This window comes from Oncorhynchus keta, chromosome 11, assembly GCF_023373465.1.
Source record: "Oncorhynchus keta strain PuntledgeMale-10-30-2019 chromosome 11, Oket_V2, whole genome shotgun sequence".
Lineage (NCBI taxonomy): Eukaryota > Metazoa > Chordata > Actinopteri > Salmoniformes > Salmonidae > Oncorhynchus > Oncorhynchus keta.
Window position 1 is genome coordinate 18436945 of NC_068431.1, and position 19265 is coordinate 18456209.

General features: G+C 43.4%; 1 protein-coding gene across 2 annotated transcripts in view; it reads right to left on the reverse strand.

Annotated features, from left to right (window-relative positions):
* The window catches only part of kirrel3a (kirre like nephrin family adhesion molecule 3a), a 283160-nt gene that overhangs the window by 67988 nt on the left and 195907 nt on the right, over window positions 1-19265 (reverse strand). For both annotated transcript variants that reach the window (XM_052529674.1, XM_052529672.1), the window contains exon 4: window positions 4568-4725. In XM_052529674.1, the coding sequence (XP_052385634.1) occupies window positions 4568-4725 (158 nt within the window). The remainder of the gene's footprint in view (window positions 1-4567; window positions 4726-19265) is intronic.

Here is a 19265-nt window from a genome sequence, read left to right on the forward strand (position 1 = left end):
CAAACCGTTGTGCTGTAATGAAATGAAATGAAAATGTGATACTACCTGTGGAGCGAAGCGGAATGCGACCGGGTTGTTGAGTGCGGAAGTTCTATTCAGTAGACGTTGGCTAGCTGTTGGCTAGCTAGCAGTGTCTCCTACGTTAAGGACGACAAATAGCTGGCTAGCTAACCTCGGTAAATTAAGATAATCACTCTAAGACTACATGCTCTAAACTACACAATTATCTTGGATACGAAGACAGCAAAGACAACTATGTAGCTAGCTAACACTACACTAATCAAGTCGTTCAGTTGAGATAGTTATTAAAGGTTAATAGATGACGTTATTACATATTACAAAAACATTTTAACATGAAGAGTTTTCCTAATATATGCTTGATGTTTATACATTGTACGTTGTGTGGAAAATGTTCAAATCAAAGGGATTGTTTTGTGGAAGATGAAATGTTAAGTTAGTTGTCTAAAATTGGATTTGAGTAATATCTGTACCTTGCCTCATTAACTTGGTACGCCCAGAGAATTGCCCTAAAGGCAGCTACGCCCACTTCTGACCCAAGGGTATAAAACCTGTGAGTATAGAATTTACAGCAGGACTACGTGACCCCAGCTGCAGCAAGGTCTAAAAAAGTCAACAAACCCAGAACGCAACGCAAGTTTGAGGACAAAGAAATCCTTTTCTACCCAAGCTACGGATGAGTAGCTGTGTCTAAGCGGGTGAATTCAAGTCGAACCACCTAGCCTAAATCTCCCATCGAATCGTGGTATCTAAAGGGTTTCATTCCTATGCTGCGAGCTCTGAGCTACAGAGCTGTCTGTCCTCAGAAGACCCCATTCCAGAGAAAAGGGTGAGGGAACAGACTCCTAAGCCAAAAGGACACTGACATCGGGAGGACGAGCAGGGAGGTGCGCAGGAGAAGTGCGTCATCGAACAGCGGAACGGTCCACGCAGAGAATCCTCGGAGATCATCCCCACATAATTACATCATTATATTCTGACCCATAAGAGCGGCAGTTTGGGGCAAGGCTAGGGTTAGAATAGCATAGCTGACAGATTCACCCAAATGTATATGTCTCTTGTGTACTTTCTTTTTTCTCTCTCTTTTGAAATCCTCTTTGTGGGTAACACGCGCCATAGTGTGTTGGCCCGTTATACTAAGCTTTAATCAATAGCCTATAATGTGTTTTGTCTATGTGTATCTTTTATCATCATTTTAGCTTTTTAGTAAATAACTATTAAACTAAGATTAGTGTGGTACGAATTCATTAGTGAGACCCAGGTCCGTGCAGATTCACGGGCTATACGACGTTCAGAACGAGATTGGTAGAGGTAACTGGTTAATTAGCGGCTATTGTAAAATCGATATTCTGATATTCTTTGAGTTAATTTAGGAAATAGAAACTCAATAAAAACTAGTTTTCCCATGGTGCTCCAGGTTAATGAGTTAATAATTGCTTGATTCAGTTAATCATGCGATTAGAAACATGTAATCATTCGATGAGCAACAGTCGTCACATGAACTAATACAATGTCACGACAGTATGTAGGGAGCATTAGGTTTACAGTACATCATGCAATGTTTGTACTGTATGACCTATTTTTTATTATTTTTTTATTTCACCTTTATTTAACCAGGTAGGCTAGTTGAGAACAAGTTCTCATTTACAACTACGACCTGGCCAAGATAAAGAATAGCAGTGTGAACAGACAATACAAAGTTACACATGGAGTAAACAATTAACAAGTCAATAACACAGTAGAAAAAGAAAAAAAAGAAAAAGAAGAGTCTATATACATTGTGCAAAAGGCATGAGGAGGTAGGCGAATAATTACAATTTTGCAGATTAACACTGGAGTGATAAATGATCAGATGGTCATGTACAGGTAGAGATACATTTCTGCTCTTTTGCACACCAGTAAATAAATATAAACAGTATGGGGATGAGGTATGTAAATTGGGTGGGCTATTTACCGATGGACTATGTACAGCAGCAGCGATCGGTTAGCTGCTCAGATAGCAGATGTTTGAAGTTGGTGAGGGAGATAAAAGTCTCCAACTTCAGCGATTTTTGCAATTCGTTCCAGTCAAAGGCAGCAGAGAACTGGAACGAAAGGCGGCCAAATGAGGTGTTGGCTTTAGGGATGATCAGTGAGATACACCTGCTGGAACGCGTGCTACGGGTGGGTGTTGCCATCGTGACCAGTGAACTGAGATAAGGCCTCCGCACTTACCTAGCATGAACTTGTAGATGACCTGGAGCCAGTGGGTCAGGCGACGAATATGTAGCGAGGGCCAGCCGACTAGAGCATACAGGTCGCATTGGTGGGTGGTATAAGGTGCTTTAGTAAGAAAACGGATGGCACTGTGATACACTGCATCCAGTTTGCTGAGTAGAGTATTGGAAGCTATTTTGTAGATGACATCGCCGAAGTCGAGGATCGGTAGGATAGTCAGTTTTACTAGGGTAAGTTTGGCGGTGTGAGTGAAGAAGGCTTTGTTGCGGAATAGAAAGCCGACTCTAGATTTGATTTTAGATTGGAGATGTTTGATATGAGTCTGGAAGGAGAGTTTACAGTCTAGCCAGACACCTAGGTACTTATAGATGTCCACATATTCTAGGTCGGAACCATCCAGGGTGGTGATGCTAGTCGGGCATGCGGGTGCAGGATTTTGTAAATTTTTTCCATAAATCTCATGTATGTCTTGCGCTGACTTACATAGTAATATCATAGTAGTTACATATTTGGAATTACATAGTTATAGAGTTTATTGGATACATCATTGACAGATTTGTGATGTCATACGCAGGTTAGCATTTCTCATTATGAATCTGATTCAGGGGGCAGCTCTTTAGAGTGGTCACGAGCTGGCATTGCCACAGAGTCATATGATCTGATTTGAAACCTAACCCTAAACTTAACCCTAACCTTAACCACAAGGATAACCCTATTATCTAACCCTAACCTTAAATACATTTTTGTTTTCATGAACCTGTACAATATTTAGACTTTGTAGCTGGCCTATTTAGTGGAAATTGCTTAGTTCTGCCTCCAGGACAAGACTCATAACAAAATTCACGTCAACCTGCATGTCATACTGGACAGATGGGATCAGTCGTCTTTCTATCGTTTGCCTTCTCAATCTGCATGCCTTGATATGCCACGTCAAGTCATGATATGACTCAAAGTATGTGAATCCAAAACCCAGACTCATCATTGGATAAAGATTAAACATATTGGTTCTCTGTCTCCAAAATATTTTTTTTATGATGCATTTAAATGAAGCTGTTACCAGACTAAGAAGAATCAAAAGGACTTTACATCCTAACAGTGTGACATGTAAATAATATGACATGATGGGTGCCAGGTAGCCTAGCAGTTAAGAGCATTGGGCCCATAACTGAAAGGTTGCTGGTTTGAATCCCGTAACTGACTACATTAAAAATCTGTCGATGTGTCCTTGAGCACTTAACCCTAATTAATCCTGTAAATTGCTCTGGATATGAGCATCTGCTATATGATGTAATCAGTATCAAATGTGATACATATTAAATATGCTATACAGATGTTGATACTAAGTACTTACAAAGTAACTATACACTGCCCCTCCAAATCCTGATACAATAATATACACGTCTAAGTGGCTTGCCTCTGTCTAATTTATGGGTTGATATTGAGTGAAGGGAGCGCTCTCCAGTGGGTTTGTTTGGGTTAGACTCACCCTGGAACAAGCAAGACGACACTGCGAGATTGTCATGGGGCCTCTTCTTTAAATGCGCCTCTCACTTTCTCTGTTTCCTACCCAGGGCTGACAAAGTGAACAAATTGCCCAAGAACACATCCATAATGTAGAGTGATGGAATGCTTTCTCTTTTTTCGTCATGTTGAAAGTGCGACGTGAGTGCTCCATCTTGCCCTGTGGATCAAATTAAAAATCTCAGCTGTCATTAAATTGACAGAGCGAGGCCTTTTTTAGGACAGCTGTGTGGAGAAAGAGAAAAGTGAATGCAGCAGCAGAGAGGAAGATAGGAAGAGGGGGAAGGATTCCTCCAATTGAAGGTGGAGAGAGCACACCTCTTATCAAGGGCCAAAGGACACATTTGAAGTGCACAATCAATTTATTTATGCAAACTTAATTTGAGTGTGTGCACTTTCTAGAGTTTAAGAGTTTTCATAGTTTTCAGCGAAGGTGTTGAGTTGACATTTGCTGCAGTTACGGTCAGAGCAACCCCCTGAATTCTCTACATTGGTGTCAGAAGCGGGGTCATCAAAGGCATGCCTGGGCATGAGGGACTTGAGATAAAGAATTGTGGGGAACTCTTTTTGTAGGAAGGGGATAGAGTAGCGAACTTAATCCAGCTTGGATTTCTTGGTGTAATGGCTAAACTGTTTAGTTGGCAGTCGTTGGACCCAGGTTTGAGTCCCGGTCGGGGCTACCCATGAATTCGCTCCAATACGTACAAATAGAGCTGTCCTTTTGAAAGAGTCAGGTCAGCACAGTGATCAATCAAAACTAGCCCAAACCACACCTACAGGGAAATGATAAAACTGGGGCGGGGACAAATACCTTAGAGTACATGGCGCCATTCAGGACCTGCCCGTTGCGGATCCAGATGATGGAGGCAGCAGGCTTGGCATTGTCGGCGTGGCATGTCAAGTTGAGGGGGTCACCGGCTCTTAGACTCACCACGGGAGCCCCCATAATCACAGGGTCTTCAGGGGGAACTGTGGAGGATGATAAAGATGGATTTAGTTCAATTGCATTGCATTCTGTAAAATGTGTACTGTTGTAGAACAGTTAAAGGCTTAGTAGTTCACCTAATTTACATATTGGTTTTCTTACCATGTAAGCAGTTTATGGACAAGTTAAACAGCAATCCTTGATTCATTTAGTTGACCTGGCCAATATTTGCCCCTAAACCAACGCAGGTGTACAAGGAAATCAATATGTTGTTTTGCAATTTCAATTAACTATCAATTTAAGAGGCATTGCTATGCCATTGTATGCCAACTCAGGTTAACACCTCTGACGTTTCAGTCTGATACAAAAATCTAGAATAAAATACGCTTAGTTTCTGAGCAGCATGGAGGCTGCATTATGTAAATTCACCATAGTGCATATCAAAATATTGTACGCCATATTTGTTTTCAACAAGTAGCCTACATTTCAAATACACATGAATTGGTAAGAATATGTTTACACTTTGTGTTGCATAGAGGTTATACACCATCATCCTCACCCTTGCTGCTGCTTTGTGTGGTCTCTTCCCACTGGGCACACACTGGTTGAATCAAAGTTGTTTCCACATCATTTCAATGAAATTACGCTGAACCAAAGTGGAATAGACATTGAATTGATGTCTGTGCCCAGTGGGGTTCTGACGCTTCCCACAGGTGAGCGATGACATATTGAGGCAAAAGAGGAAGCAGAAACTGGAGAGTCTGCCTCCGTTCATGCAGGAGAAACGGGGGAACAAAAGAAAGAAAGGAAGGCAGAAAGGAAAGAAGGTAGCTGGTTGGGGAGAGCTTGGCCGAATCCAAGCTTGTGAATGGCACTGATTACTTTCTTGTTTGAAACCAGCTCTGATCACCCTCAATTTTATTCAAACTCCAGTGAATTATTGATTGAGCACTCAGCTCATTAGAGAGCAGATCTGGAGCAAGCCTGAATCAAAGGCAACATGCAGCTGGCACATCCTGAGTGCTTGGAAGAAAGAGAGTGAGGGAGAGAGAGAGAAAGCAGCATATGTAGATGCTCTCTCCCTCACTCCTTGACACGCTTTATATGCACTTCCATGCACTTCATATGTAACATATTACCTGAAACAGATACAAAACAAGGCATATCATCATCACCACCACCTCAATTCCATACTTACACATTGTTCACCACTACCGTCGCCTTCCACAACCTCTACTGCCTTCGCTGCATTCACTTCATTAGCGTCATACATTTTCCTTCCCTCCCATGGGTAATTCAGGCGAGAGGTACAGTATAGCTCGCTAGCTCGCCACATGCAGACAAACGGCGGCAGCAGCAGGAGAGTTAAAGTGAAGAGAATTTGATGAAGGTGGAGTTTGAGGGAGCTAGCTGGCTTCATTAGGGCCTGGACTTGGCCCCTTTGCTCATTACTCATCCCTCACAGTTGGGGGAGAACTGATTAGAGCCCTGGCTAGCGCTTTCACCTTTGTCAGCCATATTTGTTCAGAACAGTTACATTGCGACTCGTAGAGCAAGAGAACACTTCTGACTTCTGGGGGGCCAGAGGAGTCAGAGAAGGTAGAATGGAATTCTCCAAAGAGGCGTCTAACTGTTGTGAGAGTGACTGTGCTGCAGCCAATACCACTTCCGTTCTTATCGTCCACAATACGGCCATTGAAAGGATGACAGTTCCACAGTGAACAATACCGTTCCACGGTGGCAAAGTGCTTTATGAGCAATGTTGGCATAATATCTTTTTTTAGGTCCTCATATCTCCTCGCACATTGTCAACCTTGCTCGGTTCAGATCAGTGTGTGAGGAAGAAGGATATTGTAATTTATCTGATAGTGTTACCTATCTAGAACTGATCAAGTTTCCCTCCAGTTTGAGGAACCGTGGAGCTATGAGTCTGAATGGTTGCTCGTCTAACCCCCCATAAATATAAGAGGAAATATCAGTGAACTTGTTTTCAGAGAAATGTAAAAAGAAGGGGGGAGAACGGGAGAGGAAAGAATGGAGAACCCAATATGTATTGAATGGCCACAATGAGATATTATAGGGCGCATCAAAGAGTCATTCAACTTTACAGCTTTGAAGTAGTTCCAATGAAAGCTTAATCATCAAAAGAATACTAAAAGCGACTTTCAAAGGGAAAATAATGAATACTGTTAAGTAACCTTAGGAAGAATTTAAAAAGTGAAAGAGTAAATACTGAAAGGTTTCAACAACCTTCACCTTGACCAAAATCTGCATATTGCATTTTTTTCATCTTTTACAATCTGAATATGAAGACATTGCATGAATATAGGAAATGTTAAAAGTGAAACATCACTCACAGCTTGAACGGATACAGTGAGAATAAATGGTCACATTTTGGAATTGTAAGTCACTTGAAGTCATTTCATGTGGGTGATGCAATGGTGGAGTACCAGACAGGAGTTATATATCTTTAAAAAGAAACAGTACTCTAAAATCAAGTCATGATGAGGAGTTTTCCTCCCTGAGTTTCCACGGTAATTATGCCATCTGTATCTTACTGGGGGACTAGATTTGTTATTGTTTGTTATTGACAAGGATCAGATTGTAAAACACTGGTTGCTCTGTGTTGTACTGCGAAGTTGGAAGAACATTTTTCTTCACACATTTTTCTTTCTTCCCTAATGAGAAAAGCGAGAAGGCAATCATGTCAGGTTGGCAAGCTGCATTTGGTTTGCTTTCAATCTCTCTTGGACTATGTCCCAAATGGCACCCTTTTCCCTATTTAGTGCACTACTTTTGATTAGGGCCCAAAAAGCTCTGTTCAAAAGTAGTGCACTATACAGGGAAAAGGGTGCCATTTGAGAAGCAGCCTGGATGCTGTGAATAATTCAAGGAGCTCCTTTCTGTTCTGACTGGTGCAATACAGGAGGACCATTTTCAATATCTCTCGCTCTGTGATGCTAAATCAAGACACACTACAGCTGTCACTGGCACAACATATCACAAACAGGCACATTTACATTATTATCTGAGCACTAAACAAGCCGCTACTGGTAGCCATCTGTCCTTTCCTGCCTGCCTGCCTGCCTCTTTGTGCTGTCGGCTTCCTTTTCTCAGGCTAAGTCCTAAATGGCATCCCATTCCTTGCTAAAGTGCACTACTTTTGGGAATAGGGAATAGGTTTCCATTTGGGACACAACCTCAGACTTGTTATGAGCTGGCACCGGGAGATGCCAACAACACACACTTTGAGTGTGTGAACCAGCAAAGCAACAGGCCTTGGGGGTGTGAACCAGCTAAGCAACAGGCCTTGGAGGTGTGAACCAGCTAAGCAACAGTCCCTGGAGGTGTGAACCAGCTAAGCAACAGGCCTTGGAGGTGTGAACCAGCTAAGCAACAGGCCTTGGGGCCCATAAAGAACCTACTAAATCCCTAATTCTATGTTCGGAGCTCTACATAAAATCCTGACCAGTGCAGTGAATTCACCATCCCACCTTCCCAGGTCTTGTGTTGTGTTAACAAGTCGTTCATCATGTCAGAGCTGAGGGCACAGGCTGGCATTTTTGCATTGGGTCGGCCATGAAGCTAATACCGTGTGACTCATTACATGGGCCTAATTCACATCAGCAGTGATGTTTGGCCTTCAAAGCCAAGTTAGACCTCAGAGAGAAAGACAGAAGTAGAGGGAGAGAAAAGGAGGAGAGGAGGAGAGGGAGAGAATGGGGGGTAGAAAGAGAGAAACACATGAGGGCCTTCTCTCGAGTAACCCCACAGAGGCTCAACCCATCATCATTACCGACATGTTTGTGAATGTGGCATGGTCTAATGGTCCCAAATTGATGATTTAACGTGGCCAGTCAATAGATTTCTCATGAGCTGGCCGACACAGAGGCGGACTAATCACCCCCTACTTTAATTACTGTCGCTGGGTGCTGGAAGTCTCCTTTCTCCCCCTTCTCTCTCTACCCTCCTCTCTCTCTTTCTCTCTATCCACGCTTGGGCTTGGTTCTTTGTCACGGAATTACATTCTCTTTCTCTACGCTTGATTCACTGACCCCTTGGGATGGACCAAAGTCCTTCAGTTCTGTAGATGGGGAAAGGAGGGAAAATATAGCAATTAATTTTAGAAAAAAACAGAGGGGAAGGGCAGCTTGGAGAAAATGTGACCCATTTTCAACTGTACCTGGATCTTGTTTTGAGATCTTAACATGCCTGTCTCGCAGGAATTGGCGGCCGGGGTGGATTAATCACCTTCATGGCGGCTTCACTGGCGGTACCATGTTTTTGCCTTTGCCATCGCCCTCTCACTTTTGGAACTTTAAGATGGATGACTTAATCAATCGTCTTCTTCACGTCAGCTGTTTGCATGCACTCAGCACACATTTTCTGAACTCTCAGTGTATCCTTCTTGAAAGTTATCTCCCTCATCTTGAAGCAGGAATCCTTAATGTTGAAACTGCTATGTCCGTTTGCGATATTACAACAACAAAGAAGTTACTGGGAAGAAAGAACACAGTTTTTTCCCATTCAAATCAAATCAAATTGTATTTGTCACATACACATGGTTAGCAGATGTTAGTGCGAGTGTAGCAAAATGCTTGTGCTTCTAGTTCCGACAATGCAGTAATAACCAACAAGTAATCTAGCTAACAATTCCAAAACTACTACCTTATAGACACAAGTGTAAGGGGATAAATAATATGTACATAAAGATATGTGAATGAGTGATGGTACAGAGCGGCATAGGCAAGATACAGTAGATGGTATTGAGTGCAGTATATAGATATGAGATGAGTATGTAAACAAAGTGGCATAGTTAAAGTGGCTAGTGATACATGTATCACATAAGGATGCAGTAGATGATATAGAGTACAGTATATACGTATACATATGAGATGAATAATGTAGGGAACATTATATTAGGTAGCATTGTTTAAAGTGGCTAGTGATATATTTTACATAATTTCCCATCAATTCCCATTATTAAAGTGGCTGGAGTTGAGTCAGTGTGTTGGCAGCAGCCACTCAATGTTAGTGGTGGCTGTTTAACAGTCTGATGGCCTTGAGACAGAAGCTGTTTTTCAGTCTCTCGGTCCCAGCTTTGATGCACCTGTACTGACCTCACCTTCTGGATGATAGCGGGGTGAACAGGCAGTGGCTCGGATGGTTGCTGTCCTTGATGATCTTTATGGCCTTCCTGTGACATCGGGTGGTGTAGGTGTCCTGGAGGGCAGGTAGTTTGCCCCCGGTGATGCGTTGTGCAGACCTCACTACCCTCTGGAGAGCCTTACGGTTGTGGGCGGAGCAGTTGCCGTACCAGGTGGTGATACAGCCTGAAAGAATGCTCTTCTGTAGAAGTTTGTGAGTGCTTTTGGTGATAAGCCAAATTTCTTCAGCCTCCTGAGGTTGAAGAGGCGCTGCTGCGCCTTATTCACGATGCTGTCTGTGTGGGTGGACCAATTTGTCTGTGATGTGTACGCCGAGGAACTTACAACTTACTACCCTCTCCACTACTGTTCCATCAATGTGGATAGGGGGGTGTTCCCTCTGCTGTTTCCTGAAGTCCACAATCATCTCCTTAGTTTTGTTGATGTTGAGTGTGAGGTTATTTTCCTGACACCACACTCCGAAGGCCCTCACCTCCTCCCTGTAGGCCTTCTCGTCGTTGTTGGTAATCAAGCCTACCACTGTTGTGTCGGCTGCAAACTTGATGATTGAGTTGGAGGCGTGCGTAGCCACGCAGTCATGGGTGAACAGGGAGTACAGGAGAGGGCTCAGAACGCACCCTTGTGGGGCCCCAGTGTTGAGGATCAGCGGGGTGGAGATGTTGTTGCCTACCCTCACCACCTGGGGGGCGGCCCGTCAGGAAGTCCAGTACCCAGTTGCACAGGGCGGGGTCGAGACCCAGGGTCTCGAGCTTGATGACGAGCTTGGAGGGCACTATGGTGTTAAATGCCAAGCTGTAGTCGATGAACAGCATTCCCACATAGGTATTCCTCTTGTGCAGATGGGTTAGGGCAGTGCGCAGTGTGGTTGAGATTGCATCGTCTGTGGACCTATTGGGGCGGTAAGCAAATTGGAGTGGGTCTAGGGTGTCAGGTAGAGTGGAGGTGATATGGTCCTTGACTAGTCTCTCAAAGCACTTCATGATGACGGAAGTGAGTGCTAATGTTTTCCTCACGTCGGCTGCAGTGAAGGAGAGTCCGCATGTTTTAGTTGCGGGCAGTGTCAGTGGCACTGTATTGTCCTCAAAGCGGGCAAAAAAGTTATTTAGTCTGCCTGGGAGCAAGACATCCAGGTCCGTGATGGTGCTGGTTGTCTTTTTGTAATTCCTGATTGACTGTAGACCCTGCCACATACCTCTTGTGTCTGAGCCATTGAATTGAGATTCTACTTTGTCTCTATACTGACGCTAAGCTTGTTTGATTGCCTTGCGGAGGGAATAGTTACACTGTTTGTATTCGGTCATGTTTCCAGTCACCTTGCCCTGATTAAAAGCAGTGGTTCGCGCTTTCAGTTTCCCACGAATGCTGCCATCAATCCACGGTTTCTGGTTTGGGAATGTTTTAATCGTTGCTATGGGAACGACATCTTCAACGCACATTCTAATGAACTCGCACACCGAATCAGCGTATTAGTCAATGTTGTCGTCTGACGCAATACGGGACATATTCCAGTCCACGTGATGGAAGCAGTCTTGGAGTGTGGAAACAGATTGGTCGGACCAGCGTTGAACTGACTTCAGCACGGGAGCTTCTTGTTTTAGTTTCTGTCTGTAGGCAGGGATCAACAAAATGGAGTCGTGGTCAGCTTTTCCAAAAGGAGGGTGGGGCAGGGCCTTATATGCGTCACGGAAGTTGGAATAGCAATAATCCAAGGTTTTTCCTGCCCTGGTTGCGCAATCGATATGCTGATAAAATTTAGGGAGTCTTGTTTTCAGATTAGCCTTGTTAAAATCACCAGCTACAATGAATGCAGCCTCCGGATATATGGATTCCAGTTTGCAAAAAGTCAAATAAAGTTCGTTCAGAGCCATTGATGTGTCTGCTTGGGGGGGAATATATACGGCTGTGATTATAATCGAAGAGAATTCCCTTGGTAGATAATGCGGTCTAAATTTGATTGTGAGGAATTCTAAATCATTCGGGGATCATTTGGACATCATCGCTAGAGCGATAGAATAGCAGCATATACAGTGGGGCATATACAGTGAGGCATATACAGTGAGAAAAAAAATCCAGAAAATCACATTGTAGGATTTTTTATGAATTTATTTGCAAATTATGGTGGAAAGTAAGTATTTGGTCAATAACAAAAGTTTATCTCAATACTTTGTTATATACCCTTTGTTGGCAGTGACAGAGGTCAAACGTTTTCTGTAAGTCTTCACAAAGTTTTCACACACTGTTGCTGGTATTTTGGCCCATTCCTCCATGCAGATCTCCCCTAGAGCAGTGATGTTTGGGGCTGTTGCTGGGCAACACAGACTTTCAACTCCCTCCAAATATGTTCTATGGGGTTGAGATCTGGAGACTGGCTAGGCCACTCCAGTACCTTGAAATGCTTCTTACGAAGCCACTCCTTCGTTGCCCAGGCGGTGTGTTTGGGATCATTTTTTTAATTTATTTTTTTATTTCACCTTTATTTAACCTAAAAAAGTCTATATTTTGGCATAATATATGTGCAAACTGTTCTGACACGCAGGCGTCCCATCTAGACATCTGGAAATGCAAATGCGCTACGCTAAATGCTAATAGTACTAGTTAAAACTCAAATGTTCATTAAAATACACATGCAGGGTATTGAATTAAAGCTACACTCGTTGTGAATCCAGGCAACAAGTCAGATTTTTAAGATGCTTTTCGGTGAAAGCATGAGAAGCTATTATCTGATAGCATGTAACACCCCAAAAGACCCGCAGGGGACGTAAACAAAATAATTAGCATAGTCATCGCTACACAAACCGCACAAATAAAATATAAAACATTCATTACCTTTGACCATCTTCTTTGTTGGCACTCCTAGATGTCCCATAATCACTATTGGGTCTTTTTTTCGATTAAATCGGTCCATATATAGCCTAGATATCGATCTATGAAGACTGTGTGATAAACAGAAAAAAATAGCGTCTTATAACGTAACGCAATTTTTTCAAATTAAAAAAGTTGACGATAAACTTTCACAAAACACTTCGAAATACTTTTGTAATGCAACTTTAGGTATTAATAAGCGATCAAATTGATCACGAGGCGAAGTATATTCTTTAGCTGTCCGTCTGGAAATAATGTCCGGGTAATCTCAACCAAAATATCCGGTCGGAGACTTGAACAAATGGTTTGTCTCTTCTTTCTTTGACCAAGAAACAAAGCCCAGGCAAATGACAAGACTGTTGACATCATGTGGAAGCTGTAGGTATTGCAACCTCAGCCCCATTTATTGTGGTTCGCCTTTATCAATGGGTTGAAGTGGCGGATGGATATATATTTCCATTTTCAGTGATCAGATTTTCCTGCGCTTTTCGATTAAACGCATGTTCTGTTATAGTCACAGCCGTGATTTAACCAGTTTTATAAACGTCTGAGTGTTTTCTATCCACACATACTAATCATATGCATATACTATATTCCTGGCATGAGCAGCAGGGCGCTGAAATGTTGTGCGATTTTTAACAGAATGTTCGAAAAAGTAGGGGGTAGGAGTAACAGGTTAACCAGGTAGGCTAGTTGAGAACAAGTTCTCATTTGCAACTGCGACCTGGCCAAGATAAAGCATAGCAGTGTGAACAGACAACACAGAGTTACACATGGAGTAAACAATTAACAAGTCAATAACACAGTAGAAAAAAGGGGAGTCTATATACAATGTGTGCAAAGGGCATGAGGAGGTAGGCGAATAATTACAATTTTGCAGATTAACACTGGAGTGATAAATGATCAGATGATCATGTACACGTAGAGATATTGGTGTGCAAAAGAGCAGAAAAGTAAATAAATAAAAACTCTGGGGATGAAGTAGGTGAAAATGGGTGGGCTATTTACCAATAGACTATGTACAGCTGCAGCAATCGGTTAGCTGCTCAGATAGCTGATGTTTGAAGTTGGTGAGGGAGATAAAAGTCTCCAACTTCAGCGATTTTTGCAATTCGTTCCAGTCACAGGCAGCAGAGTACTGGAACGAAAGGCGGCCGAATGAGGTGTTGGCTTTAGGGATGATCAGTGAGATACACCTGCTGGAGCGCGTGCTACGGATGGGTGTTGCCATCGTGACCAGTGAACTGAGATATGGCAGAGCTTTACCTAGCATGGCCTTGTAGATGACCTGGAGCCAGTGGGTCTGGCGACGAATATGTAGCGAGGGCCAGCCGACTAGAGCATACAAGTCGCAGTGGTGGGTGGTATAAGGTGCTTTAGTGACAAAACGGATGGCACTGTGATAAACTGCATCCAGTTTGCTGAGTAGAGTGTTGGAAGCAATTTTGTAGATGACATAACGCCAGGGTAGTGGGTTCGAGTCGAGGATCATGACTGTAGGATAGTCTAAAGCATATATTTTTTACTCGGTAGGATAGGTAAGCTTGGCAGCGTGAGTGAAGGAGGCTTTGTTGCGGAATAGAAAGCCGACTCTTGATTTGATTTTCGATTGGAGATGTTTGATATGAGTCTGGAAGGAGAGTTTGCAGTCTTGCCAGACACCTAGGTACTTATAGATATCCACATATTCAAGGTCGGAACAATCCAGGGTGGTGATGCTAGTCGGGCATGCGGGTGCAGGCAGCGATCGGTTGAAAAGCATGCATTTGGTTTTACTAGCGTTTAAGAGCAGTTGGAGGCCACGGAAGGAGTGTTGTATGGCATTGAAGCTCATTTGGAGGTTAGATAGCACAGTGTCCAATGACGGGCCGAAAGTATATAGAATGGTGTCGTCTGCGTAGAGGTGGATCAGGGAATCGCCCGCAGCAAGAGCAACATCATTGATATATTCAGAGAAAAGAGTCGGCCCGAGAATTGAACCCTGTGGCACCCCATAGAGACTGCCAGAGGACCGGACAGCATGCCCTCCGATTTGACACACTGAACTCTGTCTGCAAAGTAATTGGTGAACCAGGCAAGGCAGTCATCCGAAAAACCGAGGCTACTGAGTCTGCCGATAAGAATATGGTGATTGACAGAGTCGAAAGCCTTGGCAAGGTCGATGAAGACGGCTGCACAGTACTGTCTTTTATCGATGGCGGTTATGATATCGTTTAGTACCTTGAGTGTGGCTGAGGTGCACCCGTGACCGGCTCGGAAACCAGATTGCACAGCGGAGAAGGTACGGTGGGATTCGAGATGGTCAGTGACCTGTTTGTTGACTTGGCTTTCGAAGACCTTAGATAGGCAGGGCAGAATGGATATAGGTCTGTAACAGTTTGGGTCCAGGGTGTCTCCCCCTTTGAAGAGGGGGATGACTGCGGCAGCTTTCCAATCCTTGGGGATCTCAGACGATATGAAAGAGAGGTTGAACAGGCTGGTGATAGGGGTTGCGACAATGGCGGCGGATAGTTTCAGAAATAGAGGGTTCAGATTGTCAAGCCCAGCTGATTTATATGGGTCCAGGTTTTGAAGCTCTTTCAGAACATCTGCTATCTGGATTTGGGTAAAGGAGAACCTGGAGAGGCTTGGGAGAGGAGCTGCGGGGGGGGCGGAGCTGTTGGCCGAGGTAGGAGTAGCCAGGCGGAAGGCATGGCCAGCCGTTGAGAAATGCTTGTTGAAGTTTTCGATAATCATGGATTTATTGGTGGTGACCGTGTTACCTAGCCTCAGTGCAGTGGGCAGCTGGGAGGAGGTGCTCTTGTTCTCCATGGACTTCACAGTGTCCCAGAACGTTTTAGAGTTGGAGCTACAGGATGCAAACTTCTGCCTGAAGAAGCTGGCCTTAGCTTTCCTGACTGACTGCGTGTATTGGTTCCTGACTTCCCTGAACAGTTGCATATCGCGGGAACTATTCGATGCTATTGCAGTCCGCCACAGGATGTTTTTGTGCTGGTCGAGGGCAGTCAGGTCTGGAGTGAACCAAGGGCTGTACCTGTTCTTAGTTCTGCATTTTTTGAACGGAGCATGCTTATCTAAAATGGTGAGGAAGTTACTTTTAAAGAATGACCAGGCATCCTCAACATTGTCATGCTGAATGACCCAGCCACATTTCATCTTCAATGCCCTTGCTGATGGAAGGAGGTTTTCACTCAAAATCTCACAATACATGGCCCCATTCATTCGTTCCTTTACACGGATCAGTCGTCCTGGTCCCCTTGCAGAAAAACTGACCCAAAGCATGATGTTTCCACCCCCATGCTTCACAGTAGGTATGGTTTTCTTTGGATGCAACTCAGCATTCTTTGTCCTCCAAACACGACGAGTTGAGTTTTTACCAAAAAGTTATATTTTGTTTTCATCTGACCATATGACATTCTCTCAATCTTCTTCTGGATCATCCAAATGCTCTCTAGCAAACTTCAGACGGTCCTGGACATGTACTGGCTTAAGCAGGGGGGACACATCTGGCACTGCAGGATTTGAGTCCCTGGCGGCGTAGTGTGTTACTGATGGTAGGCTTTGTTACTTTGGTCCCAGATCTCTGCAGGTCATTCACTAGGTCCCCAGTGTGGTTCTGGGATTTTTGCTCACCGTTCTTGTGATCATTTTGACCCCACGGGGTAAGATCTTGCGTGGAGCCCCAGATCGACGGAGATTATCAGTCTTGTATGTCTTCCATTTCCTAATAATTGCTCCCACAGTTGATTTCTTCAAACCAATCTGCTTACCTATTGCAGATTCAGTCTTCCCAGCCTGGTGCAGGTCTACAATTTTGTTTCTGGTGTCCTTTGACAGCTCTTTGGTCTTGGCCATAGTGGAGTTTGGACTGTGACTGTTTGAGGTTGTCGACAGGTGTCTTTTATACTGATAACAAGTTCAAACAGGTGCCATTATTAATACAGGTAACGAGTGGAGGACAGAGAAGCCTCTTAAAGAAGAATTTACAGGTCTGTGAGAGCCAGAAATCTTGCTTGTTTGTAGGTGACCAAATACTTATTTTCCACCATAATTTTCAAATTAATTAATTAAAAATCCTACAATGTGATTTTCTGGATTTCTTTTCTCATTTTGTCTGTCATAGTTGAAGTGTATCTATGATGAAAATTACAGGCCTCTCTCATCTTTTTAAGTGGGAGAACTTGCGCAATTGGGGGCTGACTAAATACTTTTTTGCCCCACTGTATGCAGCATTTGTTTTTACCTTGATGTGTGACGCTCCCCTAGAACTCCCCACCTCTGCTTAGTCAACAAAACTAAAACAATAACAATGGCCGTGGAGCAGTAGAGTGGTGCTGTTCCCCCTACTATGGATCTTTTCCCTCCACTTTCCCCACGTTGATCTATGCCACTGTAGCCCTTCACTAGCTTAGAAAGGGCCCACCCTGGGGCATTTGGTCCGAAATAGAATGACAATGACTTTGCCGTAAACAAATCAATTGAAATCTAATTGAACGAGTGAGTACTATGTCGCCACCGCCAACAAATGACACTACAGGAGATCGGCAATACAATTCAGCAGTACATTTGTGTCTCTGCGGGTCATAGCAGGGTGACTTGCCAGAGTTTGCCTGTCACACCGTCACACCGTGCCTTAGTGAATGTTCCCTCCCCAGATAAGATGCCACTGAAGTTAATTAAACTGTGCTTAATTTATATGGGATTGTAACGGGTCCCAGAGCCCAAGATAAGGAACAATTATAAGGAACAATTTGTTTCACCGCTCTGGCTGGAGACTCCTGAGGGGCACAGTGTCAACTGATGCACAGGCAAGAGGAGAAAGGAGGAGAATTAAGACATTATTTCAGTCTCTCATGAAGGTAAGGATTTGTTGTGCCAAATACAAAGCAGGGAGAAAAAGACAGAGAAAGACTTGTGGCCATGCATCCACTCCCTCCCATGTCAATCCATGACAGATGTAAAGCAATTATCAATTTATTACTGCAAAATACATTTATAGGTGTCAACTGACATTAGCCAAGTTTTAATTAGGAGAAAAATGAATTTTATCCTTAAAAACATTACAATGACATCAGATTGTATTACTGTTGATGATATCTGGAAATGTGCATCTACACCCTAGCCCATCTACAATTGCTAGCTCCAATTCTGACTTGCGCTCTGATATCTGCATCACTGATTTCTGCTCTCGTAAAAGCCTGGGTTTTCTGAACGTTAACACTAGAAGCTTATTACCTAAAATGGATCAATTGAAAGTATGGGTTCACAGCTCCAATCCAGATGTGTTGGTCATTACTGAGAAATGGATAAGAAAGAGTGTTTGAATGCTGCTGTTAACCTTCCTGGTTATAACCTTTTTCGACAAGACAGATATTCCAAAGGTGGGGGAGTGGCAATCTTTACCAAGGATCACCTTCAGTGCTCTGTTGTCTCCACCAAGACTGGCCCCAAACAATTCTATTTGCTGGTTTTAAGCATTAAACTTTCAAATAGCTCTTTGTTGACTGTTGGTGGGTGTTGTCGTCCTCCATCAGCTGCCCATGTCCCTTAATGTCGATGATGTGGTTGTTACTGACAATAAGCACATGGCTGATCTCTTTAATCACCACTCATTAAGTCAGGATTCCTATTTGACTCAGCCATGCCTCCTTGCCCGTCCAACATTTCCTCATCTCCCACCTCTTCTAATGTGACTATCCCCGATGCTTCTCCCTCTTTTCCCCTGCCCACTACAACGTTTCTCCCTGCAGGCAGTCACTGAGTCTGAGGTACTAAAGGAGCTCCTTAAAACCAGTTGGATATAGGGGGCACTATTTAAATTTTTGGATGAAAAACATTCCCGTTTTAAACAAGATATTTTGTCACGAAAAGATGCTCGACTATGCATATAATTGACAGCTTTGGAAAGAAAACACTGACGTTTCCAAAACTACAAAGATATTGTCTGTGAGTGCCACAGAACTGATGTTACAGGCGAAACCCAGATAAAAATCCAATCAGGAAGTGCCGCATTTTTTGAAACCGCCTCATGCCAATGACTCCTTATATGGCTGTGAAGGAGCTAGGAGTCAGCTTACGTTTTCCACGTTTTCCCCAAGGTGTCTGCAGCATTGTGACGTCTCTTTAGACATTTCCATTGGAGAATGGCTGTAAGAGACCATATAGGGCGAATGGACGCATGGTGTCTCCCGGAGAAAACCTTGCGTAAAATACTGAGGTAGCCATTTTTCCAATAGTTTCTTATGAGAAACCAACTGCCTTCACGGATATATTATCGAATACATATGTTAAAAACACCTTGAGGATGGATCCTAAACAACATTTGCGGTGTTTCTGTCGATATTATGGAGCAAATTTTGAAAAAAGTTTGGCGTTATAGTTGAAGTATTTTCGGTCGATTTCTCAGCCAAGCAGGATGAACAAACATGACGTTTTTCGCCCACAAAAATATTATTTTTGGAAAAAAGGAACATTTGCTATCTAACTGGGAGTCTCCTGAGTGAAAGCATCTGAAGTTCTTCAAAGGTAAATGATTTAATTTGGTTGCTTTTCTT